At 35.5% G+C, this 19,071-nt stretch overlaps 1 protein-coding gene across 2 annotated transcripts in view; it reads right to left on the bottom strand.

Annotated features, from left to right (window-relative positions):
- The window catches only part of FAT1 (FAT atypical cadherin 1), a 124,687-nt gene that overhangs the window by 31,805 nt on the left and 73,811 nt on the right, over positions 1 to 19,071 (bottom strand). For both annotated transcript variants that reach the window (XM_081333081.1, XM_081333082.1), the window contains exons 7-12: positions 13,219 to 13,358; positions 11,218 to 11,493; positions 9,935 to 10,145; positions 3,081 to 7,145; positions 1,008 to 1,204; positions 255 to 408 (exon numbers count right to left, since the gene is read on the bottom strand). In XM_081333081.1, the coding sequence (XP_081189207.1) occupies positions 255 to 408; positions 1,008 to 1,204; positions 3,081 to 7,145; positions 9,935 to 10,145; positions 11,218 to 11,493; positions 13,219 to 13,358 (5,043 nt within the window). The remainder of the gene's footprint in view (positions 1 to 254; positions 409 to 1,007; positions 1,205 to 3,080; positions 7,146 to 9,934; positions 10,146 to 11,217; positions 11,494 to 13,218; positions 13,359 to 19,071) is intronic.

The raw sequence follows: 19,071 nt of genomic DNA, 5'->3' as shown, positions 1-19,071 counted from the left end.
CTAAGACTATTTGGGAGAACAGGTAAGTGTTAGTGATTCCAAAATTCACTGTTCTACTCTCCACTGTCAACAGTCTTTGGTGGCTACAAATTGGTAGAAGAATCATGCTCAATAACTGTTGTTCTGCCAAACTAATAAGGAGCTTGTTCATGGTGGCCTTCTCTTGCCTAAACCATCATAAAACCAACTATGCAAAGACCTATCAACAGTAAGGATTAAGGTTTCACTGAAAGTTTATAACCTCTAAATACTACCTGTGCCTGGACTGAGTCTGAATTCTTCTGCACCAGCACCATATAATGTATATGTTATTTCTGCATTGGAACGTATATCTGCGTCTGTGGCCATGACTTGCATGATGAATTTGCCTGGCGGGGAATCTTCTGGAACAGTGTCTGTGTACAAGGCCTAAAAGCAATTTTAAGATAAATATTAAAACTCTTCAGCTTTCCTCCATTTGGCCCCTTCCTACAAGTCCTATAATATTCAAATAATATGAACAGGAATGATAGAAAGTTTCAACATTTTCCCCGGCATCAGCTTGGGGAAGATTGCTCTTGAAAAACAGCAAGCTTTGTAGTTTTTAAATATGAACTGTTTACACACACACACACACACACACACACACACACACACACACACACACTCCTTTTTGTGTACTATATGCATGTGTCTGAATATTCTGAATAGTTTACAATTATAAGCTTAAAAAAGAATCTGTAAGTGGCTTGATGCCAAATAAATAAACCAAGCTCCCACCCTACTTTAACCCAACAGGGGCTCAGCCATCACTCCGTCCTAAAGTCTGGGACAATAAACAGGTCTTTTAATAGATTTAATAATATCATCAGATTAGATCTTATTAATATAAATTAGGGTTAGCAGACATACTGATTAAAAATGTTTGTGGGACTTGAGAATTTTCTCCCTCCAAAGTAATAATTCACTTTGAGCATCGTATTCTTGTTATCTAGATGGCAGCATGTATCAAAAATCCAGACCAATACCTTTTCACAAACTGGGCTGTTGTCGTTTGAATCAAGGACTTTAACTTCTACCACTGCTTTAGCAGCAAACATCCCATCAGTAGCTGTGATATTTAGAAGGTAATTATCTTTTACTTCTCTGTCCAATGGCTTCTTGACATAAACTTTCCATTCATTCTGTATACTTTCTACAGCAAACTGGTCCAATGGATCACCTCCTAAATAATTATCAAGACGATATATGATTATGCCATAAAAAATGAATATCCAAGATTTAAAGACTCTAAACATCACATGGGAAGACAATGAATTACTCGCCCAAGATCGAAAATGCTCGACATCCCTTGCTTAATATGCTACACAGCATGGGATCTAATGCTAATAAAAAATGCAACATTTTATGCAGATGAACTGGCACTATGCAAATATATGCACAACACACGGAAGTCAATCGTTTAAAGTTATTACAGTAAAAACAAGCCCATATTTATTAAAGGAAACTAAAAAATATTATAAACCTTATTACATTTAGTGTATACCTCTACAATTTTAAATAAAAGCTGTAACAGCATACAAGTAGTCCTCAACTTACAACAGTTCATTTATTGATCATTCAAAGTTACAATAGCACTGAAAAAAATGACTTATGACAGTTTTGCAGTTACAACCGTTGCAGGATCCCCATGGTCATATGATCAAAATTTAGATGCTTGGCAATTGACTCATATTTATGACGGTTGCAGTGTCCTGGAGTCATCTGATCACCTTTGCTGATCTTCTGATAAGTAAAGTCAATGGGGAAGCCAGCTTCACTTAACAACAATGTTACTAACTCAACAACTGCAGTGATTCACTTAACAACTGTGGCAAGAAAAATCATAAAGTGGGCAAAATTCACTTAACTGCCTCACTTAACAGAAATATAGGGCTAAATTGTAGTTGTAAATTGAGGACTACCTGTATTTGAGAAAAGATGCAATGCTGCTTCAACAAAAAATATATTCTGGTTTGGCATGTTTTGTATGTAGACACTTGTACCTTTGTAAGAACCTGTATCCAATGTTTTAGACCAGTGTTTTTCAAACTTGGCAACTTTAATAGATGTGGACTTCAACTCCTAGAATTCCCAGCCAAGTTTGAAAAACACTGCTTTAGGTTAATAGGGGTATGAAAGTTTTCCTCAAATAATTATGCATTATTTGATATAACAAATACCTTTTCTATTTTCCCAGGCATTCCAGTCTTTTCTATCTTGTTTTTTTAAATACTGTTTTATGTTGCATTAATTGCCTAACGGAACTTTGATTTTTTTTTAAATCCATAAAATCAAGGGTTATTTACATACTGCTAAATAAGCAAGGCAAACAAATATGCAGATTTGTAAGCTGTTACTACTCAAACATTGTTAAAAACTTTAAAGGTTCAACTATTGCCTGCTTTGATCCCTTCTTTATTGTGTATCCAACTGGCAATAATTTTAGATGGGAAAAATAACAGCATTTCTTTAGTAATGGAACTCTTACATTCAATACAAGTAATTATTCCATAATAAAAATTATATGTAATATTTTTGTTGAATAAACAATTACTAGTTTATTATCAGAGAGATTCAGGTTAATGGAAAAATTCAGAAGACCTGAAGTTATCAGACTCTAAAAAACCAGGACGGTTTCACATAATGCATCAATAATGCATTACATTATTTTTCTTTTCCATAGCACACTCATATTAAAATCTTAATTTCCTTTCACTTATAATTTTAACATACTGTACATTTTTCTACTGGCCAGAAACTACTAATATTATGGGCATGGATTAAGAAACATTAAGTGCAATGACTTCATAACAGGGATAGGAATAACAATATAGGAATGCCACATTAATTTAATGTTCCATATTTCTTATATCACAATAGCAGAAGATTTTTACCTTATATTTCAAGACCACTGCCATAAAACAGATTATGGAACAATAAATTTTCCTCCTTCCATGACTGTGAATCTCATAAATAAAAAGATGTCTATTTAAGATGAAAGTTATATTATACAAAACATATACAGCTAAAGCTATCTAAATATATTTCTAAATATTTACCAGTAATAAAATAGTTGACTTGTCTATTAGAATATTCTGAGTCAGCATCAGTAGTGCTTATTATAGCAACTACTCCTCCAACTGGATCATCTTCACTGACTGTTCCTTTATAAATCTCTGCAGTAAAGTGAGGAGGGCTGTCATTCACATCTGCTACATAAACTTCCACAAGAGTGGTAGAGGACAACTGCATTTTTTCAGCACGGTCAGATGCCACCACAATAATTTGGTATTTGTCTTGCTTTTCTTGGTCAAGCTCTCTTAGAGTGGTAATCCAGCCAGTTTCCAGATTTATGCCAAAAGACTCCAGGATTTCAGTATCCTGGGTTGGCTCCAGCTTGTATGTAATTTGTCCATTGTTCCCAGAATCCTGGTCCATTGCTTTTACCTGTATGACTTTTGATCCAGCTGGCATATTTTCTACTAAATTTGCTTCATAAGGATTGGCTTCAAAGATTGGTTCATTATCATTTGTATCTTTGATCTGAATACTTATGTCTACAGAGGAGACAACTTTATAATTTTCATTCATAAAATATGCAAGCACTGAGAACTGGTACCATTTAGTTACTTCATGATCCAGAGTTTTTTCAACTTTTAGCCTTCCATTATGCTTGTCTATCACAAAACAATCATCTTTATTTCTTTCAGGTGTATATCCTTTAACAAGACTATATAACAAGGTATGGGTGTGCTCTGCTCGTATAATATCAATTTCAGTCCCAATAGGAGTATCTTCAGAAAGAACGTAAGAATAAAATGGTTCTGAAAATTTTGGCAAACGTATTTCAGGAGAGAGTATTCTAACATATAGGGGGACACTAGAATCCTTTTGTGGAGATCCACCATCCCTTGCTCTAACAAAAAATGTAAGAAACTTATTTTCTAACCCAATTAAGCTTTCTTTTGTGGTTATTACTCCAGTCAAATGATTAATTTCTAAATTCTCCTGAACATGTTCAGAATCTGCTTCAATTGTGTAAGTGATATCTGCATTGGAACCTTCATCAGCATCGGAAGCCAAGGCTTTGATGATAGATGTACCTCTTGGAACATCGGATCCAATATTAACTTCATACTCAGTTGCTCGGAACAGAGGAGCATTATCATTAACATCAGTAAGTATGACATTGATGCTGCAGAATGCCACTTTTCCCCCAGCATCCTTAGCCATGAACCTAATAAAGATGACCTTTTCAGCTTGAGTTTCACGATCAAGTATTTCCAAGGTAAATATTTGCCCCCTCTCATTAGTATAAAATCTGTCTTTTGCAAATTCATTCATAATATGGTATGTTACAGATCCATAACTGCCAGTATCTTTGTCTGTAGCTTTGACTTCAGTCACCAGGGTATGCAATGGAGCATTTTCAGCTAGTTCCACCTCATATTCATTCTGACTGAACATAGGACTATGCAAATTGGCTCCAATTACATTTATGTGAACCTGAGCTGAACTTCTGAAAACTCCATCAGAGACAGATATATTGAGATGATAAACTGATTTCAGAGTCTGTTTATGTATGTTTGAAAGAGTGATGACCCCAGTCTTGCTATGGATAACAAAATGCATGTTATCATTGCCTGTTAGTATGGAATATTCAAGCTTTTCTGAATCTGAACTGTCTGGATCAGAGGCTTTTACACATGTTACAAAGTGCCCATGGGGAGCCAATTCACTGATATTAGCTTCATAAAGCAGCTGGTTAAACACTGGTGGGTTATCATTCAGGTCTGTTATATCAACAGTTACAATAACGTCACTGCTCAGTGGAGGCATTCCACTGTCTATTGCTTTTATCAACAATGTGTGTTGTCGAGCTTGTTCAAAATCCAAGTTCCTTGCTGTCAGAACGAGCCCTGTGCTATCTATAACAAAATAATCATTGTTTTTGGTAATGTTGCCTACCAAGTGGTAAGAAACCTTTTTGTTTGCTCCAGAATCAGCATCAGTGGCCCTGACATGTACAACTGATGTTCCAATTATAGATGCCTCAGAAATGGTGGCAGTGTATCTTTGCTCTGTGAAGACAGGAGGATTATCATTGATGTCTTCAATTATTATATCTACAAATACTTCAGCATGGGCCCCTGTCAATGAATCAGTAGCTCGGATGCTCAATTTGTAAGCAGGATGGGCCTCAAAATCTAAGGGGGCAATAACATTGAGAATGCCAGTATGGAAGTTGATATTAAATTGATCAAAAGGATCACCATCTTGGATGCTGTAAAAGACTTTCAGCCCTTCTGGGCTATACGCTTGCACATGAACCACTGGACTATGGACTGAGATATTTTCGGGTATCTCTGCACTGTAGAAAGCTTTTTCAAATATTGGCATGGCTTTATTTACCACAGTGATTGGAACTGTTACTTCAGCAGATAAACTTGGTTCTCCTTTATCCTGGGCTACCACAGTAAGACGATACTCTTTGTTTAGTGTTTCTGGATCAAATTGTTTCTTGAGTGTGATTTCACCAGTTTCCCCTATTTGGAATTGGTCACTGTATTCCCTGAAGTAATACTGTATTTCACCATTTCTACCAATATCATTGTCTACAGCAGTGACATAGTGAATCACTTCACCAACTTCAGTATCTATTTTAACAGTGGCATAATATGGAAGATTGACAAAAACAGGGACATTATCATTTATGTCTTCTATAGTGACCTTTACCACAAGGTGTACAATTATGGATGGATTATGTTCTGCAGTCACTTCTACCACAATATCAAATGATTCCTGTTGCTCACGGTCAAATGGTATTCCAGTGGTTGAAAGAATTCCAGAAGTATAACTGATTTTAAATCGATTATCTGGATTTAGAATCTGATAGAACAAAGGTTCATTTATTTGATTTCCTATAGCAGAAATGACTGCTACTGTTTTCGCTTCTGTGGAATTTTCCTGGACCACAGCATTATAGGAACTTCGTGTAAATTTCAGCTGATCTGCCTTGCTCTCTTTTACATTAATTTTGACAGATGTAGTGGTTGAAAACCTGCCATCCGATGCTCTGATTATCAATTCATACCGGCTTCTTAGCTGAGTTGTATTTTGTACAGTTATCCATCCAGTCTTGGAATTGATTGAAAATTTTTCTCCAATATTGCCTTCAGTGATAGAATACATGAGTTGTGAGAAGGCTTCTGAATCCGGATCATTTGCATTTACTGTAACAACTTTTACTCCTTTGTATGTTGGCACTAGAAGAGTTGCTTCATATAGATCTTTAGAGAACACTGGAGGACAATCATTGATGTCAATTATGGAAATGGTAACATTAGCTGCATATTCTGCAGATAACCGTGGTATTCCCATATCATATACCTGTACAGAGAAGTGAAAAATATTGGTTTCTTCATAATCCAAGGTCATTACTGTACGAATTGCTCCTGTACTAGAATCAATGGCAAAATATTTGTGGGCAGACGGCTCAACAATCTGATAGAAAAGTAACGCATTTGATTCTTTGTCAACATCTGTAGCTCGAATCACTAATGGCATATTGCTCTCTGTTAGAACCACACTGTTAATCGAAGCAGATTCACTGATGAGTCCTGTGTATTCTGATTGCAAAAAAGTTGGTGCGTTATCATTCTCATCTCGAAGATGCACCAGTACAGAGGTGTTAGTGGACTGGCCAGCCATATTGGTTCCCTGAACAATAAAACTATAAAAAGGCAAGGTTTCAAAATCAAGAATCTTCTGAGAGGTGATAACACCAGAATGTGAGTTGATAGTGAAGGCATCATCTATGTTACCCTCTTTTATTTCATAGATTAGAGATGACTGGCTATATGCAATAACCATGATGATGAAGCTGCCAATGCTGCTGTTTTCACTGATTTCTGCAGAATATTCTTGGGAGGAAAACTTGGGCAATGCATTGTCAGAGATTGTGACTGAAATGTGCACAGCTGTGACTTCATTCATTGGGGGGATCCCTTTATCTGTTGCTTTCACCATCAAAGTGTACTCATCCTGAATCCTGAGATCCAATTCTTTTGCAGTAGTAATACTACCCAAGACTGGATCGATATTGAAAGCATTCCTAATATTTCCTGTTTGGGAGAAAGAAAAACAAAAGGACAAGAAATTAATGATCTGGAAAAATATGAATAATTTATTTACATAAATCTACAGGCTGCCAACTGTACTTAACTGAACACCAACTTATTAGATTCAAATAATATAAAGCACAAATGTCCTGTAAATGCCATAGCATTTTATGCTGAAGTAAAACAAAAAGCTTAAATGAATCTTGCATTTAATAGCAATAGCAGTTAGACATATATATATATATATATACGTGTGTGTGTGTGTGTGTGTGTGTGTGTGTGTGTGTAAATGCTTGTTAACTATTTTTAGATTACCTTGCTAGGCCCCAAACATGGGACAAATCTTTATTTCCTGTTTCAGCCTAACCGAAGGCCATCGACAGGCAGTAGTCACACCAGTGACAGCTCATATTTGTGTAAATTTTAGATTGCTAACAAAGAATTAAAGGGAGACTGATATGCATTTCAAACTTATTTGTTTTCATCAGTATGCCATACCCTTCTGAGATTCAAACCTGGGCTGATTGCACATTAGGCAGTTGTTTTAACCTCTAGGCCGCAAGCTCTCTCTCACTTTGTTAGCTGAGAAGCAAGGGAGATATCCATTTATATCCCGCCCTTCTCCGAAGACTCAGGGCGGCTTACAATCTAAAGCACAACTCAATGTGCTTAGCAATAGCCTTCATTCTATGTATATGCCTGCTTATTAGGGCTTTTGCCCCCCCCCAGCAGCATTATTACAAAGTCAGCTTATTGCCCCCAACAATCTGGGTCCTCATTTTACCTACCTCGGAAGGATGGAAGGCTGAGTCAACCTTGAGCCTGGTGGGACTCGAACCTGCACTAATTGCAGGCAGCTGGTGTTACTTAAGGAGGCATTAGCCCACTGCTCCACCAAGGCTTCACCGCTCTCTCTAAGCAGTTTACCAAGTCAGTATATTGCCCCCAACAATCTAGGTCCTCACTTTACCGATCTCTGAAGAATGGAAGGCTGAGTCAACCTTGAGCTGGTGAAAACTGAACTGCTGAAAGTCAGCAGAATTAGCATGCAATGCTGCATTCTAACCACTGCGCCACTAGCTGGTAGCCAGCAAGGAACTGAATTCTGTAGGTGCCTGAAATTTTATGCAGTCAGAAGAAGAAATCAAGTGGGCTATAAGCAATGGGAAGGCCTGCCCCTATGTGCAGAATAGGAATGTAGTGGGTTGCTGATGAAGTCCTCTGACCCTGCTTCTCTCAGCCCATAGCAATCTGGAATATTTTAGGAGGAGGAAGGTTAATTTTTGTGGTCACATTTTCAAAACTGATTTCTCAATAAATATCCAGCCGGCAAATTGTAGTCAAACGTCCTTTGATCAAGTCTCAATTGAAGCTTAATTAGTAGTTCATTAGCAATCCTTTTATGTCATTATTTTTAAATCTAAAAACACTTCAGTGGCTTAATTAAAACATTTTTTTCAGCTAAATTACTCCCAATTAAAATGTATAGACTTGAGGCTCTGTATTAATTTTTTTACTTTGAGAAAATGCAGTTCCATTCTGATTGCTGAATAAAAGCAGTAACAAGTAGGCTTTTCTGAATGGCAGAAAATGCTCTGGCATTTCACACTGCCTGAGAAATTCCAAAAAATTAAGACAGCAAATATTTTTCCTAATGCTTTAATTATAGAACATAGCAAGCGAAATTTAAATCCACCACTTCATAATGACTGATTTTATTAATATGTTCAAATTATGTATGTGGGTAGGCTGTTGATATTAACCTTTTTTATTACTGAAAGTCATAAACAGAGTGCCATTCTTAGAATATCCCATTTCTAATCCTTTAAGCCATTACAAGCATTTAAGGAATGTTCATTTCATATGCCTAAAATATTTGTCCTAGTGCTTTAGCTGTAGAGTTGCTGAATATACCAGAAAAAACAATGTTGAGAAAGTTTTAACATTTCCTCCCACAATGTTCCTTGGATAAATAAGGAAGAACAATTTGTAAGGAAAGAAGAGAAAGTTTGGGTGACAAGAGAGCAAACTGGAAACAGACATTTGATCAGATATAGTTTTTATTTCAAAAGAATATCGTTTCTTCTAGACTAATTGCACACAACATGGGATGCTACGTTTCATGCATTTTAACTGACAGATTACAACCTAAACTCAAATGTGGGGTTCTAACAGTTGTATTTAAATAAAAGCATATAACCTTCATATAACCTTCTGTGCTGTGAAGGTCTGGTTGAAAATATACTGCATCAGAGATCATCACTCTGAAAAGGGAAAACTGTATGACCCCTAGATAAGACAGGTCATTTTCAGAGATGCCTCTTGATTTATACTGTAGAACTTCCTTTTAAAGTAGCTTATTTCATTTCAGCTGTATTTCATCATCTTTTGGATCCTAGAAACAGACATTTCTAATCTCCTTCCCGCTTTTAGTGTAGCATATTCCAGATAATATACAGATTTTAATTTTTTTTAAACTTCTAAAATAACTGAACCATTACTCAGCTAAATTTAAAACAGGGACAAAACAAAATTAACCAATCATTGGTTAATTTTAATGGTTAATAATCTGAGGATTTTTCTTCTTGGGGAGGGATGCTATTTTGCTTCATACTACATAAATAAATCAAACAAAGAAATAAATTCAGTGCAGATCAAATACAGTTGAAAGTAAGCCTTGCACTATTTTGAACAATGTAGGTCTGGTCACAATTTGCATATTAGAAACTGGATATTTTTATACTATTACATTTTAATCTTTAAAACATGATATTGAAAATATTGGAATTTACCTGATTCTATGGAGTATATGATTTCTGCATTTTCCCCTTTATCCTTATCTAATGCTGTAACTCGAACCACCATGGATCCAACAGCTGCTGACTCATATACTTGGCCTTTATAAGAAGCACTGGTGAAATATGGAGCATGATCATTCGTGTCACTAACATTAATGATTATTCTAGCAAAGTTGCGCTTGACAGGAACATCTTGATCTCGTACCTAAAATAATTAATATAGTATTAATAATTAGCATATTATCAAATCAGCAAAAACTCCATTTTACATGCAATTGTATTCTAAACAAAAACTCAGAACTACTGATCATACATGCTACATCCTATTGAAATGGATTTGCTCAATACAAATAAACAATGCAAGAGAATAAATATTACTATTTTGCCTATTTCTTTTGTGAGGGGGTGAGTGTTTCTAATATCGCTGCACAATTCACAAGCTTATGATTAGTGTTATGGATGGCTTTTTATATAAATCTTAGTTAGATTAGCCAAGGAAGAGATAGGAATTAAAATGGGGAAAAGGAGTAATAGTTAAGCATTTCTTTCTAATTGGTCCTCTCTTTGAAAATATTCCAAGTGAAATTCCTTCCAAGCAAGAAAAAAATAGAAATGAGGGAACAAAATATTCAACAGCTTGAATGTGGAAAAAGACAGTAACATTAGCTGGCATTAGTATTTTATAGTATATTGAAAGTTTTTGATCTTTCAAACATGTCATCTCAATAAAGTTTACAAAACTCTTATAAAGTAGTCAGTTCTATTATCTTCTACATTAGCCACCCAGAATGGCTGTAGTGAGTTGACAGGCCTATACTTTGGATATTTCATTTTAAAGCCAGTGTCTTGTGGATTTGGAGATAACAAGTTGCCAAAAGCCAATGTAACTAGTATCACAGAAGAACTAACATTTCAACAAACGACTTTTTAATTTACAGCTCAATCTCAGAGTTAAATCGAAGTACGGTTTGGATGAGTTAATGAGTGTATTGGAAAGGGAAGGCATTCTAAAAATTAGGGAAAGGTGGATTCCCAGCATACATACCCCACAAACCTTTCCTAAGCAAAAACAAATAAATGGTTAAGATATGTGCTGTGTATAAGTGTAAGAGGGTAGCTGACCTGCAGTCATTTCAGTTTCTGCTTATGAATGTTTTATTGTTTTACTGAAAAGCCAAACATTTAATTAATTATTTGTTTTTTCAGATTTGTATCCACATACCCCTGGGAAAGTTTACCACTTCAGCTGAAGAACAAACACAACAATGGTTCTTTACCATGATTGTGAGAACATGCTGATGGATGACTTCATGATCCAACTTTTCAACAGTATAAAGTGAGCCAGTTACAGGATCAAGGCGAAATTTCCTAAGGCTGGTAGGATCCATGCTGCTTTGCATAGTATAAATTAGCTTATTCTTCTCATCTCTGTCCGAGGCACTGACTTGCAAAATTTCTGTCTCTGGCAAAATGTCTTCTGCTATAACGACTTGGTATTCTAACAGAGAAAATTCTGGTCTGTGATCATTTGTATCTATTACGTTAATGTACACCTGAAATGACATGCAAAAAATAAAACATGGCAACAACATTATAACACAAATATGAAATCCCATAGGAAATCAGAAAATAATGCTACAAACAAATTATGAAACAATACATATTAAAGATGATCAAGTCAGTCTGTTGCAGAGGGAAAAAAATATCCATCCACTACTTTAGAAGTTTTCAAGATTCTGTGCATGGTCTATGAAATTCTTATTTTGTCCTCTAAACAACACAATTATCTTTGAGATGGACTGGTCTATTTAGAAAATACAACATTCTTAACATGTGTCAGAACTTTCCAGTCATATCTACTATAGTATATTATTTACTAACTTTACTAAATTAGCAGAAATTATAGACTACCCCAATCCAATGATTCTAGGTCAGGGGTAGGCAACCTTGGCTCTTTTATGACTCGTGGACTTCAACTCTCAAGGGGAGAAGGAGAGGAGAGGAAAGAAGCTGTTCTTGCTATTTCACAGTACAAATACAACTGATAATAACTGTCTTTTATTTTCTACTTTCTAATCTTTAAACTGAATTAGTTCTTTAATCATATTTATTTATTTATTTATTGATGGGATTTATATCCCGCCCTATCTCCTGAAGGACTCAGGGCGGCTCACAATAAAACATATAATAAGTGCATAAATCAAGATAAAATGAAATTGAGAACATCAGTGCAATAAAAATTAGAGAATTTAAAAATGAATTAAAAATACTAAATATAAATTAATTAAAATGCCTGTCAGTCTAGGTCAGCTTGGTGGAACAGGTGTGTTTTGAGGCCGCGGCGAAAGGATTGGAGGTTTTGGGCTATCCGAAGCTCAGGGGGGAGCTGATTCCATAGGGTTGGTGCTCCCACAGAGAAGGCCCTCCCCCTGGGGGTCGCCAGCCGACATTGCCTAGCTGACGGTACCCTGAGGAGGCCTTCTCTGTGTGAGCGTACTGGACGATGGGAATTTGTCATATCATATGTCACAGTTAAGTTTATTCAAATTGCTTTTGTTTCATACAGTCTTCTGGTGCCAAGTTGTATGGAGAATTGTTGTCATGTGGAATCTGTTTAATGTGGTTTCAACAGAGAAGTTATATTCACAGCCATTTTAGTTTGACACCAAAATAAACAGGAGGCCTTTAATCATTGGGATAATTCATACATAAACAACTATTGTTGCTTTATTTCAGGTTTTAATTTAAATAACTCCATATGCAAACATAAATATAATACTAGTATATACAATTAAGACACATAAATGGATGGAATTTTTTGTTAGGGAACATCTACCAACAAGAAACCTAAACTATTATTATAACTTTTAAGACCAGCATTAACCCAGACATCAAAACAAGATTATTTCACTACAGAAATGATTATTTTCACTGAATTTGTGTGTGTATGTATGTATGTACACATTGTAGTATTTTCTTATTACTGATATTGTACTTTCTTTTCCTATGTGAATTGTAGTTTTGTTTTGTTTCTGGTTTTCATTTATTCTACTAATAGTAGAACACTATCTGATTTTAAACCTGACACAAAGTGTACTTATATATAATAATCTTCTCCCTTTATGGAACTTTAGAGCTATTGTATTCTATTTGTATACAAAACTCTTTTTTTCAAATAAAGTTACTTTATGTAATTCTGTCCAGGGACAACGAGAAAACACACACACACACACACACACACACAAAATCTGATTGTTGTAATTTAGAAATTCCGTTACCTGAGTACTAATAGTCCTAGTTCCATCTGTTGCTTCTACTGTCAAATTGTAATTTGATTTCTGTTCTGCATCAAGAGGCTTAGCGACAACTATTGTTCCTGTGCCCTTGTCCACATCAAAGCGGCTGTCAGGGTTGCCACCTGTTCCAAGAAATTGCACAAGAAGTAAGTTCATATAACCCAGTTTTCTTGTAACAAGAATATTCTTTGCTTTAATGTAGGCAACTATGGCCCCTTTAAGACTTGTGGACTTCCAACTCCATGGCTGTCTCTGGAATTCTGGGAGTTGAAGTTCATAGGTCATAAAAGGGCCATAGTTGCCCTATCCCTGCTCCAATGTTTAAAACAAATTCAAAAAGTCAACTTTGAAGCACCCAATTGGTAATCTTACTGGAATAAAATAGGAACAGCCATTTGAAATCTCTATTTCATTCAAAACTATGCATTTAGTGTTAAAATCCAATAGAACTGATTCATCATGCCAGAATTTTACCTGCTAGAATTCCTTCAAAGGCTTCTGAGTAAAAACAAAGAAGAGACAATTCCAGCCACCTTTTTCTTTTCCTTAAATTAATTCTGACCATGATAAATTTATTATGAGAGGAATCCATCCTGCAGTAACAATGAAGTGCTGCTGTATTTAACATTATGATAATCATTAAAACACTTTAATCAGCTGTAATATTTTTTGTTCATCCAATTTTATTGATCCTCAATTTTAGATAAAATATTTCTAAATGAGAAATCATATTGTTTATTACCAAGTCATTAGGGATATCCCAATTATCTTACTTGCATGATGCATATATTCATTACATTTTTTAAAAAATATATTTTAAAATAATTTAAAACAGATGTTGTCATTCATTCTTGAGCTGTATTTTTTTTCACAATTACACTGTACATTTCTTCCAAACATATATTTAGTTGTAAAAAAGCTTGAGAAATTTTAAAGGCATCTAATATCAAGTATGTTTACAATTACATTCCCTGTAAATAAGACATTTTATTTTAGATGTTGTTTCAGCTTTTAAGACAAATCATTCATACTAATGGACAGGATATTGCCTCATTACAAATACTACTGAATTTCTAGATTTCTAAACTCTAAAAGCAGGATAAAGCTTCTAACTACTGCAAAAAACAAACTACAGCAGAACATCATATACTTTATCTGAATTTCCTGGGGACATATTGCATTGGAGATGATCAAACAACAGACACAACCATGACAATTATTGTGAACTAGAAAGCTGTGAACTGATATAAAATATTCTACATCAGAATGTTTTACTGTAGATCTCATAATCTGAGCCGCAATTATGTGATCTCAGCAGATACCTTCTGTTATACAAGCCATGGAAAAGATGTAAAAAACGTCACTAGCAACTTTGTCACCTGATACAGCCAAAAAGAGAGAAAAATATAAAGCAAATACAGAAAATGTCAATCAATTTGATTCATGCTGGCAGTAACAATCAAGAAACTTGCAGTAACTATTATATTCTAAAGAGAATATACAAGCTCTAGATATAGATAAGTATCTACAGGGAGCTCATTTCCCAAGACTTTCACAAGAACAACAACTTGAGATGAATTGCCCAATTACACCAGAAGAAATTTCTTTAGCTATTAAACAGTTGAAATTGGGCAAAACTCCAGGAACAGATGGATTAACAGCAATTTATTATAAAAAGTTGCTGCCTGAAATGATTGAACCCTTAAAGATTTTGTTTAATGAAATTCAGACTGGAGGCGCAGTTCCTCCATCATGGAGGACAGCTTTTGTATCGTTGATCCCAAAGGAGGATCAAGATCTTACCCAACCTAAAAATTATAGACCTATATCGCTCTTAAATACAGATTATAAGATCTTTGCTAAAGTATTGGCTAATAGATTAATGCAAGTTTTGAAACAAATGATTCATAGTGACCAATCGGGATTTATATCTGGGAGGTATATGAAAAATAATGTAAGACAAATTGTTAACTTGCTTGAATATTTGGATAAGAACAACCAAGTCTCCGCAGCACTGATATTTTTGGATGCAGAGAAAGCCTTTGACCAATTGAATTGGCAGTTTTTATTAAGAGTTGTTGAGGAGATGAATTTTGGAGAAGGTTTTCTACATGCTATTAAAGCTATATATCAACAACAAACTGCACAAATTATAGTTAATGGGGGACTAACAGAGACTTTTAGAATTGAAAAAGGTACAAGGCAGGGCTGCCCCCTATCACCATTATTGTTTGTTTTAACATTAGAGATTTTACTAATTAAAATTCGAGAGTCCTCTTTGATAAAGGGAATTAAAATAAAACAGAATGATTATAGACTGAGAGCTTTTGCTGATGACTTGGTTGTGACAGTATCCCAACCGCTACAGTCGGTTGTAGACTTGATGGAAATTATAACTCAGTATGGTAAGGTTTCTGGGTTTAAGGTGAACAGTAATAAAACTAAGATATTATCCAAGAATTTATCTACGAGTGAAAGGGATATGTTATCTAACTTAACAGGTTTTGAAATAGTGAAGAAGGTTAAATATCTAGGAGTGCATATTGCAGCCTCAAATGTAAAATTGTATAAGAATAATTATGAAACACTATGGTTGAAGGTACAAAGGGACTTAAATAATTGGAAAAAATTACAATTATCACTACTGGGAAGAATTGCAGTTGTTAAAATGAATGTTCTACCAAAGTTCCTCTTTCTGTTTCAGATGATACCTATACTGAAAAAGGATGCCAACCTTGATCAATGGCAGAAGGGTATTAACAAATTTATCTGGGCGGGGAAAAAACCAAGAGTTAAATTCAAGATTTTACAGGATGCCAGGGAAAGAGGGGGACTCAAGGCGCCGAATTTGAAATTGTACTATGATGCGGCTGCTTTGACCTGGGTTAGTGATTGGCTTAATTTAACTAACAAGAGAATACTTCATCTTGAGGGATGGGATTTGGTATATGGATGGCATGCATACTTGCTTTATGATAAGAAGGTAGACAGGGCTTTTAAATCCCATATTCTTAGAAGTGCTTTACTGCGTGTCTGGAAAAAGTACTATAATAAGTTAAATTATAAAATACCGATTTGGGGAATTCCTGGACACGCGATAGAGGGTGTATCTATGGGAGTGAGTATGGATATGGTTTCTTATAAGGAACTACTCAAATTGCAAGGGAATGATTGGCAACTTAAATCAGCAGAGGAGTTAAGACAAGAAAACATAAATTACTCTTGGTTTCAATATACCCAATTGAAAGCTAGGTGGAAGTCAGATCAAAAGGTTGGTATCACAATTACAGATCAAAATTTAGTAAAGCAAATTAGAGATTCAAAATGTGCACATATAAAGAGGATATATAATGCTTTAATTGAATTGGATTCGGAAACGAAATTGGTTAAAGATTGCATGGTAAAGTGGGCACAAAATATTCAGGAACCAATCTCGTTGGACACCTGGGAGATAATTTGGGTTAGAAATGTTAAATTTACCCAGGCTCAAAATTTAAGAGAAAATTTTTACAAAATGTTTTATAGATGGCATCTGGATCCCAAGAAGTTGTCCAACATGTATCCTAATCTGCAGTCTAAGTGTTGGAGGTGTGGTAGCTTAGAAGCTACCTATTTCCACATGTGGTGGACTTGTAGAAACATAAAAGCCTTCTGGATTAAAATTTGGTGGAACATTCAAAAGATTTTTAAGAGGAAGATAAAGTTTTCCCCGCAATTGTTCTTACTGGGTATTGTTGTAAATTGTGATGTCAAAGAGACTAATCTGATGTTGAATATGATAACGGCAGCACGGTTACTGGTGGGACAATATTGGAAGAAGGACAATCTGCCCACGGTAGAAGAATGGGTGTTTAAAGTTTCTAATCTTGCAGAAATGTCCAAGATTTCTGCTTATTTAAAGGATCACTCACAGGAGAGATATATTTCAGTTTGGAGGAGATGGATAAATTATATTGAAAACAAACATGGGACCAAAAAGTTCCATTTAGCTTATGAGTAGAATTTAGTGGGATATTGTTATTGTTAGTAGTTATGCTAAGAGAGAGTTAAAGCGCAGTACGAATTTGGTTGATTGTATATTGTGTAAATTTTTATTTAGAATATGATTGTTGTAACTATAATCCTGTATTTAGCTCTGGGAAGTGGGGGGGGGGAAGTGGGGGGGTTGGGGTGGGAGGGATTTGGGGATATATTGTAAAATATTGTAAAACTCTTTAATAAAAAAAAAAGAAACTTGCAGTAACTGCAGGATCCCAATCAGTACATTATATTATCTAAACAACAGCAGTATTTCATGCAAATAGGAATTTTCACAATTCCCATTTAGCTAGGAACAAGCAGATAGACATAGATCAATTACTCCAACTAGCTCTTCTATAATAACTAGATCTCACAGAGTGCTGGCTTGTTCTACTCTTAATAAACAAGTACTAGAAATCAGTGTTTGTTCTTTGTTTGTTCAGAGCTTTGGCAAGAGGAAAAAAACCCTCTATAGATATAGAAGTTTGTTTGCCTCCTGACAACAGTCACGAAATGGAAATAATGAAGCATTGAGATGCCTTCCATTCTTGGATAAAAAATATGGGCATAATTTCATATTAACTTGCTATGTTCCCCACCACTTTCTCTTTTTACTATTGAACTTTGTATCACTAGGTGGTCTTAGAATACTTTGTATTCAACCTCCTACTGGGCTAAAACATCCATGTTAGAATTATGTCTCTATTAGAAGTATTTGGACTTAAAAATGACACACTTCCACAACAGAGTGGAATGCATTCTGTTTGTACAGGTGTGCAGCTTAATAAACTGAAATTGCAACAAAATACATTGAAGAAAGTCTGCTGGTTGATAGTTACATTGATGGAAAGGAAGTGTGTTCTTTGAGTGATATTCAGAGAATGGGCCATACTTGAGACTATTTGCTGTTCTCCATTTCAAGATCCATTGTGTCTGACTGGGAATCATTGGAGTGCAGAGCTTTAGAAATAGTTTTGCATCCTTTTCCAGATTGATAGACAATAGCTTTTTACAAAGCTCTTCAGAAATTAAAGCGGAACACCTGAGTTGTGACGAGTTCATTGTGATGAAAGGAGCCATAATCTTTGTGACTGGTATGGTCCAGGAATTGAGAGTTGAAGCCCACGAGTCATAAAAGAGCCAAGGTTGCCTACCCCGGTATGGTCAAATCAGCCCTGATTGTTTAATAATGCATTCAAAATACTGCCTCTAATTATCCTTTTTTACTGAATTGAATCTAGCTATTAAATTAGAGAATACAGTTATTTTTCATACTGGAACACATGACTTTGGATTACTAATATTATTTATGAAAAAACTGAAATGAACATCACATTCTCTTTAACAGCATATACTTAATTAAATCCTTCCCAGATTTTTTATTTTGTAGCTACAACACTGAAGAGATGTTAAAGGTAAAGGTAAAGGTAAAGTTTCCCCCGCACATGTGTGCTAGTCGTTTCCGACTCTAGGGGCCGGTGCTCATCTCCGTTTCAAAGCCGAAGAGCCAGCGCTTGTCTGAGGACATCTCCATGGTCATGTGGCCGGCATGACTAGACGCCAAAGGCGCACGGAACGCTGTTACCTTCCCACCGGAGTGGTCCCTATTTTTCTACTTGCATTTTTACGTGCTTTCGAACTGCTAGGTTGGCAGAAGCTGGGACGAGTAACAGGCGCTCACTCGGGATTCGACCCGCCAAACTGCCGACCTTCTGATCGACAAGCTCAGCGTCCTAACCCACTGAGCCACCGCGTCCCTTATGAAGAGATGTTAACTATCATCTAATCAAGAAATCACAATGAAAAATTCTAAAA

This window comes from Vipera berus, assembly GCF_964194415.1.
Source record: "Vipera berus genome assembly, chromosome: 7".
Classification (NCBI taxonomy): domain Eukaryota; kingdom Metazoa; phylum Chordata; class Lepidosauria; order Squamata; family Viperidae; genus Vipera; species Vipera berus.
This window is presented reverse-complemented; position numbering and strand designations above follow the sequence as displayed.